Source organism: Eptatretus burgeri, chromosome 4 (assembly GCF_056783735.1).
Source record: "Eptatretus burgeri isolate ZD-2024b chromosome 4, Ebu_testis_v1, whole genome shotgun sequence".
Taxonomy (NCBI): Eukaryota; Metazoa; Chordata; class Myxini; order Myxiniformes; family Myxinidae; genus Eptatretus; species Eptatretus burgeri.
Window position 1 is genome coordinate 38128360 of NC_140964.1, and position 12995 is coordinate 38141354.

The window sequence follows — 12995 nt, forward strand, 5'->3', positions numbered from 1 at the left end:
ACACACACCTTTCAATCTCTCTGCCCTCTTTCAATGATGACCCCTCTCACCCCTCTTTCAATCGCTCAGTCTCTGTCTCTCAATCTCCCTTCCTAAAAAAAAATTACATAAGGTGAAAGTGGATATATTCCGAGTCAAAGTCAAACACTTGGTCCCAAAAGTTCTGCATTTTGTGCCTGCACACTGTGGAGTTTGTGGAGCTCTTGACGGAGATGCTGTATGGTCAGTCGGATCATCGGCATGTCATGATCCATGGGTTCTTTCTCTGCGTAGTGGGTGAAGTGTGCAATGGCATCTGTGAGGAGCAAGGCTGACTCAGTCAGTGACAATCCTGGTTCATGGAGCCTTTTTTGGCATACCAGTGCATAATTCTTGTGCCAGTTTGGTGGGTGCACCTCACCAGTTGAAATGATACGCCAATAAAGCTGATGAAAGAAGGAAACAAAGCAATCAGATGCACAGTTAATCCTTATTATCCGACATTATTTCACAGCTTATTGCTTGCATTTCGATTTCACAGAGTACAACTGCAAAAACACAAAGAAAAGATTTAAAAAAAAAAAATACTGTACCAGCTCAGCTCATGGTATATCGCAGTACACCCCAGAACTATCACAGCCCGATGTACTTCATGAACATCCAGAATAAGTCACACTTACCCGGCTTGATATTGATCAGGAATTTCCAGCTAATAAAACGTGAATAAGTTAACACAAATCTGCTGCATATGCAAAATGTCAAACATTAAAGTGGTGTGTGTGTGTGTGTGTGTGTGTGTGTGTGTGTGTGTGTGTGTGTGTGTGTGTGTGTGTGTGTGTGTGTGTGTTTTCAATCGTGCGCATCTCATGGCAGCAGCATGTATGTAACTATGAAGTGCTGGAACAAGCCAGGTTGTCTAGCATGGAGGCAATACCGAGGAGTGCACAGCTACGCTGGATTGGACATGTTTGTATGCCAGACACTCGTCTGCCAAAGCGAATGTTTCATGGACAGATCAAAGACAGCAAACTACATCAAAGTGGCCCAAAGTGTACATTCAAGGATGTGATTAAAGAACATTTGAAAGCGACCAACATAGACCAAACGTCTTGGGAGGATATCACCCGTGACAGAGCAAAATGGAGAGCAGCAGTACAGAGTGGTGTGAGAACAGCTGAAACCAATTGGGTAAAAAACCTGAAGGAGAAGTATGTTTGAAGGAAGGAACCAGTGCAAAGAGCAACAAATGAAACACATGCCACATGAATCTGACAGTTGTGCCAGAGAGTGTGAAGATCGATGATAGGGCTTCACTCGCATGAACGTGTACACAAAGGCTAACGTCACCTAAACATTTTGACAGTCGTGTGTGTGTGTGTGTGTGTGTGTGTGTGTGTGTGTGTGTGTGTGTGTGTGTGTGTGTGTGTGTGTGTGTGTGTGTGTTGTTGTTTTTGTAATACAATTCCATAGCCCTGGACCAATTGCTCCAAAATGTGCTGTAACACATGATAATACACAGTAGGTCAACAGCAACATTGTGGAATGTACCTCTTCACTGTCGGCTAGTTCAGACTCTCAGCTCGCTGTCCTCAATGGTGAATAGCCTTAATCTCCCAGAAGAAATCCGTGGAAAGGGCCTCACAACTACTAAAGGCCCTTGGTGACCTATCTATAGCACACATCCTTCTCAAAAAGCCTTATACCATGCTTTTCCATTATTCAATCACCATCCAGCTGCACCAGGGAGAACTGAATGCATTCCGTTCTCCTCTTTCTTTTCAATCGTTTAACTCATACATTCACTGGCAACTAATGTCAAACACCCACATCTCAATATTCCTGCCTGAGCCAGACATGGAGCTTATGCTAGTTGCCTTCCAACAACGTCTTCCTGAGGCACTCTTATTGCGCCAAAGGACCAGCCACCCCTGGGATACAGCATGACGTCGTATATACAGTAAAAGGTTCCGCTGTCATCCTCCAAAGGACAGAACCAGGCTCAGAATGACAGACACCACCCGATCATGCTGCATTTCACTATGTGACCCATCTCATTATCCTTCCCAACCACAACCAAGCAGCAACTCTTTCTGTCGCCTCTGTCGCCCCTACAACCATTCAATGTCCCAGCTTTTTCATGAGCCTTGAACTATGTTTTTAAAGTTCGGCACTTTTGCCATTTTCCTATGACTGATTTTTATTTTAGTACAAAATTGAATTATATCCACCATTCACAAAGACCACTTCCTTTGTTCTTTATAACCCTCATCTGGCGCTTCCTGGATGTCTCAAAACGTTTCTCTTTTACATTGTTCACTAGTATCAGCTGACGTTCTCGTGAGTGGTACGAGTGGTAATATTGTTGTGGGGCCGAGTTTCGGTGGCGAGCACGACCGTTAGATGGAGCAGTGGAGTCGGCTCTACCGAACACCCGGAATTTATAGGTCGTCACCCTGGATAACTCCGGAGCCGACGGGTCCCTTATCAGACCGAAGATCGCCAATAGGTCGACCGTGTGGGATAGGGTCGATTGCCAATTTCAATTTACCTAAATACCCACGTCATCCAAACTACCGGTGAAATTCACCCTCGGCGGAGCTCGAGCGGAACGAGCCAGTCGCGTGCTTGAACCGTGTGTAACCCGAGCGGATAGTTACCGAGGTCAGTCGGTCCAAATGCACAATTTTCCGCTTCCAAATTTCCTAAGACGCATCGTGCTAAACCAATAAAGAAAACACAAAACAAGCTGAAACATTTAACAGGGGATGTATTTGTAATGGAGGGGGGGGGGGGGACATAAAGAGCAGAGTTATCCGACAATAAGAAATGAAATGCAAATAATGTACAAGGAGAGCACTTAACAATTCTACTTATAGACGGGGCCCCACGGACACATACACACGCACACGCACACGCACACACAGATACCCAGAAAGAGAGACGGACGTCAAGGTCTTTATTAATCCTTCAGCTCGAAGGGAAGTCGAGCTGAGGGACAAGAACGTGGTTGGCCACCTGGCCGCGTTCGTGCGGCTCGACGTCCGCACCTTCCCGGACCAGCAGTCGCCAAAGAACGGACCAGGGCAGCCAAACCCAGAGGAGGCGAGACGAGGTGATCTCCCGTGATGAGATGGTCGACCTCTTGTCGTTGTGCGCCAGACGAGACGCCTTGGATGCGTGCGGTGCAGTCAAAATGCCGACCAGACCGAAACGCGCTCGAGCAGACCGGGACGCAATTATTCCTTCTTTCTTTTCTTTCTTCCCCTTCTCGGGCATTGTCCGCTCATCCGTGGCCTGCTCTCATTGGGCAGACCGCGTGTCGCGGCTCCGCCTTCTTGCAAAGGACCGTCCCCGGCTCTGATCTGCTCATCGGCCATTGGCCGCAAAATGATGCATACCCTTATTTGGCACCAGACCAGAACGCTTCGTGAGCGCGCGAAGAGCGTGGACAATGCTGTGAGCAGAGTGTTGTTGTTGATGTAAAAATCCGAGCTATAAAATAATCCATAGCGCACACATGTAATTCCCAGTAGACAGAAGGGGATGGATTCTAACTGTGCACATACTTATCGCATAACTAACCTTGGGACCTGAATGTTGAGTGCGCATGGTTTCCAGATTTGAAACAATATATACCTTTGATGTTTCTGGTTTCCAGTTTTAAGTGCAACCTGTTGTTTTTGTTTCACCCAACATGCAAAACAAACTTTTAAAGTACAACGTTTGAGAGGCCATCGATACATATTGCATACACAGTACAGAATTAGTCACGTTTTTGGTGATCTTTCCTATATACTCCGTCCCTTCCCTCCAATATATATGTCTTTCCCCTTTTCTCCCCACTCCTCTCTCATCCTCCTACCATTTTCAATCCTGTCCCTCCACCATTTATGATTTTTTTTTTTTAAACATCAGTTGTATAAGGCTTCTGGGGAAACTTATCAATGCATCATATTCAGGACAAGGGCATTAGTCGATATCAGTGTACTTCTACATTAATTACAAGGACATTAATAATGGAGAAACAAAAACAATGCACATCTCCATGATTTTAGGTTGGGGGGGGGGGCACAAAAATTTACAATGCACTGAAAAATATAATTTTGATGAGCAGAGGGAGAGGGATATATATATATATATATATATATATATATATATATATATATATATATATATATATATATATATATATATATATATATATATATATATATATATATATATATATATATATATATTTTTTTTTTTGTGGGACTATTCCCACAAAACAAAATAATTCGAAAGACTTCTAAATAGACAAAGAATGCTCAAATGCACTTGAAAAGAAGTGCTCCAATGAAAAAAAACTTCTGCTCAAACTCAACATTTATTGGTTCACGAGCACCAGCCAGAGTGACCACTATATTCATTATGTGCGTGTCTGTCTGTCTGTCTGTCTCGAGCATAGCTCCGTGGGTTTTGATCCGATCCTGATAAAATTTGGGTGGGAGGTTTATATCATGATCTAGTTGTGTTTTCCTGAGAATGGGCATGCTGCGCCCATTATGGGCGGAGCCACGCCTAAAAAACACGTGTTTTTAGGGGGTAGCCAATTTCAAGTTACATCTTCTCTGAGGGGGTTTGTCGAATCTGGCAGGGGTTTCGGTATTTGGTTAGCCCAATGGCACCTGCATAGCCCCACGGAGCTCGATTTTTCATTTTCGTCCCAAGGTCAAGGTCACAAGGTCACGAACTTAGAAAATGTCAAAAAAAAATCAATAAATTGGGCATCGACTCCAAGGGTTTTCAACTGTTTCAAATGAAAGTTGGTATGCAAGTCGTGCTCTTCGAGTACTACAACTTTCATCATTTAGTTTTTCCCGATTCCCGCCAGTTTGCCCGTGGCGTCCCTTCGAAGGTCAAAAAAAAAAAAAAAAGGCGAACCGTGTACATTGCCCGTGAATCATCGCCGTTTCCAGACTTGTTTTAATTATTTTCTCATCATAAAAATCCAATTGAAAGAAAATCAGACATTACATTTAATGAAACAAATGACATCATGATCAAAACAGATCTAAAGCTCTGACGTATTGATCAAGGTTTGACATGGAAGTGACCTTCGATCAGAATTACGGTTTTACCATCAGGTGAACGTTCTCATTCATCATCTCGACGATGTGAATCACTCATAACAAAGATTTCTTCTTCAACAAGTTTGATACCTACCGTTTTCCCTGGAGAATTACCCACAGTCAAAAAACATGTTCTTGAGTCTTGAAAACACAGACCGAGTGCTGAATTCAAACAGAATGATAGGGATTCTAGATTATCTGATATGTGGGATACCAATCCACTTTGTGGTTCATGGATGGTTATGAGAGAAGAAACATCTCCGATGACAAATGATTCCGGTAATTCGTTAATCATCAAGTATCCACTATGGGAACAAACTGAATGGAACAAATCAGATCCATGTTGAATGCAGTGGTCAACATCAGCTGTGGTCTGAGGAATATTGGGTGATCGCACATTCCAAGATCACATCTTCGGTTATATACACCTTGATACATGTGAAAAAAAACTATCTATTTTGATAGGAGGGGTCGCATGTGCCAGGTGCCCCTCCACTGGATCCACCCCTGGTATCTGGGATTGGAACTTTTACATCATCATCATCACATATACCTTGCATCATAAGAGCCAGCACTTCTGATGGGAACACAAACAGCCAACCCTTTATCTTCCTCATCTCAATTTTCTTTTTTCTAAATTTACTAACCTCCTCCACCACCATTTGCCTTCAGACGTAACCTCTGAAATTGCATCCATCGGCTAAAACCTTGCAAAATTGATCCATACCTGGTAAGACAGTTTGTATAGATGTCGTCGTGTAACCAGAGGCTGCCTCTGATCTTCAGCCAGTTCATAGAGGAAGAAAGCGTTTTTCATCCTGTTGAGGGAAGCGGATGAAAAGGAAAGAGCATACATACACTGAAAGTTTATATCATATTGTTGCGGTTCTGGGAACCGCATCCCTCCAAAGCAATAGCAACCATCATACAGCCGTCCTGAGACAGTTATTCCATTAATATGCATTCAGATAGATCCTTCCCTTTTGTCTGGCGGGACAACGGGAAAGTGCGTTGTGTAAACTTCATAGCTCGGTCTGAATAAATATTTGCACTCATTCCGATTATTTTTTTTCTACTCTTCTACTCTTATTCCTGAGGTAAATCCCAGCCAAGTGCACCCTTCACTGTGAGATGGGTCCTCAGCGAAGGCCAAGCAGGCATTATGCCAGACACCCCTCTGCATAAATCACAGCCTGCCAAACGCATGTGCAGCGGTAATTTCCACCACTGCACAGAAAGCGCACCCAACACTACGCCCACGCCACACGGAGCACGTACCACGTACCAAGGAGATGGAAGAAATGGCACCCTAAATGCTGGCAACTTGCAAAGCGCACGTGGCCACGTCCTTTCCAACCCATTTCCAAATCCCCATCTAATAATTATATCTATCTCCTTCCAATCCGAATCCCCATTTAATACTTGTGTCCATCCTCTCTTCCAATCTTTTCCCTGAATTCATGACACGGATCAGGGCGGCAGACCCACGCACGGCCCCAGGGTGGTTTATCATCGAACTGTTTGGGGCATGCTCGATGGCGGGCGGACCAGCACGCTGGCCACGTGCTTAATGGCGGACCCACGCGCACTGTACGGGGCATGCTCGATGGCGGGTGGACCCGCGCGCTGAACACATGTACAATGGCGGACTCGCGCACAGCCATGATAGTTTATCATCGTGCAGAACGAAGCACGAATAACACATATCTTTGGTCGGGTCTGCGCATGGGGTTACAATAACACCTTACCATCGGTCTTCGCTCACCACGATGGCAACAAATGTCTCCCGCGGATGACAGACATCCTCTCGCACCTCCGCCTCGATGCAGCTGCTACCAGGCAGAGGCATGCTGTGCAGCCGGATCGCTCGGGTCACGTGGCGCACCATGGAGCAGGCACATTGAGCAGTGCCAACCGCGGGTCACCGGGGCACAGCACGGGGTTCGGTGCAAGGCGATTCATGTCACGGTGCTCAGAGTGAGACGATTCCGCAGCTTGGAACCATCTGGCCAGAAGTGAAGTGAAGCCGCTTCCGTTCATGGCGGCCGGCCCGTGTGCTGGCCGGGGCCCAACCAGAGCACCCGATTCGGGTGACGACACACTGCTTCTGGTCGTCGCCCCCGCCCTGCACCACCGGATCTAGAAAAGGACGGGTCGTGGAGTGGTGGGAGTAGTAGTCGTCGTCCGGGAGTAGTCGTCGTTCGTGTGTCATTGTTCCTGCTCGCTCAGTCCTGTCGATTCGTCTTGCTCATCCTGGCCTGGAATTAATCTTCAACCATTCGCCTTCTGACTCCGCCTTTCTGCACCAACTCGTTGCCGATTCCGCCTTCTTCACCACGTCTCCGCCCACTTGCTTTGGACTCCGCCTCTCTCTCCACCCATTAGCTTTTAATTCCACCACCCAAGTCACTCCCTGCACGCCTGACGGTCAGGTCTCATTCTCTGGACCGACGCTAGCTGCACAAAGCGCCACGAAGCAAGAGACGACACACCAGTTGTCAAGGAGGTATCGCCCAGCGGATCATCCCCCCAAAATGTATTGGTGGCGCGATCGGGCAATCGTGCAAGGTATATTGAGAGACTGTTAGGCTCATCTCCTCTCCTTTTTCTCATCAACTTTTCGTGTGTGTGTGTGTGTGTGTGTGTGTGTGTGTGTGTGTGTGTGTGTGTGTGTGTGTGTGTGTGTGTGTGTGTGTGTGTGTGTGTGTGTGTGTGTGTGTGTGTGTGTGTGTGTGTGTGTGTGTGTGTGTGTGTGTGTGTGTGTGTGTGTGTGTGTGTCCCCTGTCCACGTTTAAATTAAGTGTACAATAATTATATCGGGATAACTCTGCTCTGTGGCTGCTTTCGTAAGTTGCCGCACCTCTCACATTTCTTTCTATTCCTGTGACAGACAACAATAAACAACATTCACTGTGCCACATATCTTTCCTCGCCTGTCTGTTAATAAATCCTTTGTAGAAATGTTCCCAGCTCGTTTTTGTCTGTTCTTTCATTGATCCAGCATGGTCCGTATCCTAACTTAGCTTGGACTTTATTCCCAGCGATCCGTTCCTTTTAGCCGGTACATCCTTGGCAGTGTTGATCGGCTGCATCTGATCCGGTAAAGTGATCCAGTTCGGACAAGGTGTACCGAGGGCGTGTAACCTGGTAATTAGATTACGTGGTTATTTTTAGGTAACCAGATTAACTTGAAGGAGGACCCAAAGTCACATGGTTGAGTTATTGGCGTTCACGGTCCGTTAGCGACCCGCCGCATCACGGAATTATCCGTGTGCGACGGCCTGCAATTCCGGGGAGTCTGGTGGGATCCCGAGATAGCACTCCCCCTCCCCGGTGGTCTTCTCACCCGACCCCCGGCCTGCAAGAATATAAAGTTATGGCATAAATACTTTAAAGTCAGCCAAAAAATTGTTTTGAGAAATCTGGACAGATACGATTCCAGACATGTGAATTTTGCACCAAGCGTGAGACTTTGGACTCTGCCACATGTTGGGCAATACTTTGTAAAGCTAGAATGGACTGAATTTGAACTCACCGTGCTTGCCACATTTCCTCATTGGCCACAGCCTCCCACGAGGTTTGCTCAAACCTGTGCACAGACGTGCCAAGTGCTGGAAGTTTTGTACACAAAAACAATGCAATAAAAGTTATGATGCCAAGACATATCTGCAGCATACCCTTGGTGAGGATAACTCCAGTTATAAAGTTCCTGTGAGACCTCAATCCAAGACTCTGGGTGAAAGGGGGTCCCCGCTGGTAATAACCTCTCACATACCCCCCAAGGCCTTCTCTCATAGACACCACGCCAGGACATGTCCCCCTCATTGAGACCAATGCAAGCGAGAATGGGTCGGTGTCTGAAGCAATAATTTCAGAACGGTGTGGGGTGAGGAGGGAGAGAGAGAATTGAAACATGTGACTTCACACTCCTGATGGCTTCAAAAACAACTTAATAGGGAACACACATACTGTTCAGTATAATTAAAGGTCATCTATTTATTACCTACGTATAGGGAGGAGGGTGTAGTACAGGTTGGGGTCCCACATGTATGTTATTCATACAGGTTGGGGTCGGGTTGGAGGTAGAGTGCATGTATGATTCCCAATCGTTATTTTTCCCCAACATTTTAATAATATTTTAGAATGAACTGATGGTTTTTGTAATTTGTGACCCAAAAACCATCATCTTAAGCTGCTCCTACAATAAAAGGTTGTACAAATATGTAGCGGGTGTGTTGAACAGATGAACGGATGTTGTGAGTCTGATAGGGTATTAGTCTTTCGAGGGGATTTTCCCAGTGTAGTTGCAGCTCCCAGATAAGAATGTCTTTAATCATGAATAAAACAATATTTAAAATAAATGATCCCGTGCTTTGAAGCTTGCAATGTAGAAATATTTAGAGTTGGAGTGTTTTTGGTTTTTTTTGTATACATAGTCGAGGCTCGTGGAATAGCAAGAGCACTGAGTGATTAGGATGCAACAGAACAAAAGGAGCAGTGAAGGGGAGGAGGAGTGGGGGGGGGTACACCAACAAATGAGTCGAAGGACAGAGGGAGACATGAACAAAACAATGTGTGTGGGGGGAATGAGGGGTCGGGGAGGGTACTTGGCGTGGACAAGATGGATGCAGAAGGAAACTCTTAGGAAGGAAAAACTGGAAACTTGTAATGAGGAGGGGATGAAGATGTGTGGGTGGGGTGGGGAGTATAGAGGGTAAAAAAGATCATGGTTTTGGAGATTAAAAATATATATATATTTTAAAGAAAAAAAAAAAACAGAAGGGTTTGATAGACTATATGGAAATGGCAATTTTTTACAATTTACTTAACTTGAACAAACCTCCTTGGAAGCAACATAGCAACAGTGACTAGGCCACATTGCACAATGACGACTTATTCACGTTTAATACCACATGTATGTAAATTACATTTCTTTTCCAATTACATATTCCTAAATTACAATTACATAAGCAAGGCATGCTATAAAACATTGGCTAGCATTGTGGTTAGAGCATCTACTATGAGTCTGGGAGGTCGGCGGTTCAATTTTGATCCTGACCGAGTCATACCGAAGACTTTAAAATGGTACATGCTGTTTCCTCGCTCAGCCTTGATCATTTTGAGGATAGAGTGTCTATAAACCCCCTTGGGTTGGCATCCCATGGAGGGAATGTGGGGGGAGGGAGTGTAGGAGTGTATTTCTCCATAAAAATGCCCCACTGACTGAGTAGAAAAGTACCATCACGGGATGATGCTGCCAGCCCCCAGTGAGCTCCGGGAAGTTACTTCCCCCAAGGTCAATGGCTGTGGTTGTCTGATGTTAAGTACTATGTTGACTGCTGTCTGTGCGTGCATGTATGCACATCATTTATATCTTAACAGAGCATTGGCAGGCAAACCATTAATGCAGGCCCCACCCCACGTTTTGGTCGAGGAATGTCCGCAAGCTGAATGTCACCGAACCATCAAGTAGCCGACCCTCTGCAGGATGCCAGCGGCTGCCCGGGAAGTGAACCCCATGGAGATGGTGCTGGAGACTGGGCAAGTACCAAGTGTAAGTCATCATCTGTAGGCATGGTACAAGGCTCTGCCAATTTTCTCACAACTGGCTGACATTTAATCTCACATAACCGTTTCATTTATTTATTTATATTTACAAAATGTAAAGCTCGTCGTGGAACTGTCACACACACACACGACTGTAAGACAAGACAAACACAGCCACTGAGCTTGGGGGAAGTGCCATCATTTCCTGGGGCGCTCTTGGTACCAGCGACATCACAACAATGGTGCCACCTTTCTCATTACACTCAGCTGGGAATTTCCAAAGGAGGAATTTCCTCCTCATCGATCCCAACCTATGGGGATTGTCCATGCTCTTATCCTTTCAAATGCTGAACATTAAGCAAGGAAGCAGCACATACTATTTTTAAAGTCTTGGCATGACTCGGTCAAGGTTTGAAAGGCCAAACTCCCAGACACAGAGTGCACACCCTCACCATTACACTGCTGTGTCTCGTTGCTTTTCGATTTGATCATTAATATTGCAGTCAGAACAGCTGGCCTTATAGTCCAGGAGTATTAAGTCAAATTTGAGTCAAACCCAGAACAAATTTATAACAAGCTGAAACTTTCAGGATATGTTCAGAAAACTGTCAGGAATAACATACTAAAAGTCCCCAAGAAAGCCCCTTAGGGCTTTTGAGAAATTCAAGATGGCGTCCAAGATGGCCGCCGGCTTGAGATTTTTCTCATATTTCAATCTGAAATAATCATAGAATTTAAAATAACAGGTCAAAACATCGATTTTAAGTTACAAAGAATCAATTACTATGGCTATTTTTAGGATAAAATCAACTTAAATTACATATTTAATATGGCTGACATGCACAATACAATGTTTTCTTTTCAGAGCAGGAGATGGAGTTGTGCATCATTTGTAAGGACTTATGCATCAAGGATTTTGTGCAAGTTGGACCCAAAGGAAGGACAACTCTAGTAGCTGCAAGCCTTGAGAGACAGGATGGTCTTCATGAACTAGTACAGATACAGGAGTCACTGACATTTCACATTGCCTGTAGAAAAGCCTACATCCGGGAATCATCCATCAGATCTGAGACGAGAAAGTCTGAGAAATCAGCGGCAGATGAGGAATTTGAACAACCCACCCTGCAGCCCAGAACTCCTTTGTTTGACATCACTACACACTGCCTTTTCTGCTCTGAAGTACTGATTACTAGCAGCAGACTTGAAACCAAATGCAGAAAGTTAACAGGCAATGTAGAGACAATAGAGTTCAAGAACAATGTGTTGAAAAGGGCAACAGAGAGGGGTGATGAGTGGGGAGAGGTGGTTACCAAAAGAATAGAAGCAAACATAGATTTGGTTGCCGCAGAGGCAAAATACCATCGTGCCTGTGCCCAGGAATTTCTTTCTAACCCACAAAAGTTTAAACCTGTTGGCAAACCAGTTGATGTTCAAAGGATTTCAGCTTTCAATGAGCTATGTGCATATATAGATGACAATGACGAATGTCAATATGCAGTTTCTGACCTCATGGAAACATTCTTGAATGGTGAGGAAGGCTATTCTCTCAAGTACTTCAAACAGAAACTGAAAGAGCGATACAAAGATGATATCATTATAACAAGCCTCCCTGGAAAATCCAGCATAGTCAGTGTCCGTGAATCTGCTCACCGGATACTTCGTGAGAGGTGGGTGGCAGATCAAGCAGCTGACAAAGCTTGTGAAAATGAAAGAATAATTAAAATGGCAGCTTCAATTATTCGTGATGAAATTCGTTTGTCAGTGTATGATCTCGGTGAATATACAACCTTGGAAGAAACTGAAAATGGTTCCTCTGTCTCTGAAGCTCTTCTTGCACAATTTGTTGGACCCAAAGGGCAAAAATGCTGCTGTAGTGAGTCGGCGATGCACTGCCATTGCCCATTCTGTCATTTCTGCCTGCAGACCAAAGTCTTTCATTTCACCAGTGCTACTTGCCATAGCAGTGTACATACATCGCAAGTATGCCTCTCACGAGCTGATAGACATCCTCAGTAGCATCAGTTTTGCAGATGACTACAAGGAGGTCCAGCGATTTGAAAACGGCCTCATATCCGCTGGTGAGCCCTCCTATGGCCTCAATGGTTTCACCCAGTGTGCATTTGATAATGCAGATTTCAATGTTGCTACACTAACTGGGCACAACACTTTCCATGCCATGGGTGGCATAGCTTGTGTAACACCACCCGGAACAGTAGAAAAGTCTCCTGTCAAGTGCACAATGCAACTACCCCCAGCTGAAGCAGTTGGCACTTTTGGGCACATACTCATCAAGACAAACACATTCCTGCTTTGCAGTCAGTTACAGTAGAGCCTCTGCAGATCTCCGACACTCACAGA

General features: G+C 45.1%; 1 protein-coding gene across 2 annotated transcripts in view; it reads right to left on the bottom strand.

Moving 5' to 3' along the window:
* Positions 1-12995, bottom strand: part of TMEM260 (transmembrane protein 260) — a 47898-nt gene that overhangs the window by 691 nt on the left and 34212 nt on the right. For both annotated transcript variants that reach the window (XM_085877488.1, XM_085877489.1), the window contains 5 exons: positions 10508-10656; positions 8768-8947; positions 8626-8679; positions 5818-5908; positions 1-425 (listed from right to left, as the gene is read on the bottom strand). The exon at positions 1-425 is cut by the window's left edge and continues 691 nt beyond it. In XM_085877488.1, coding sequence (XP_085733614.1) covers positions 141-425; positions 5818-5908; positions 8626-8679; positions 8768-8947; positions 10508-10656 — 759 coding nt within the window. In that variant the 3' untranslated portion in view covers positions 1-140. The remainder of the gene's footprint in view (positions 426-5817; positions 5909-8625; positions 8680-8767; positions 8948-10507; positions 10657-12995) is intronic.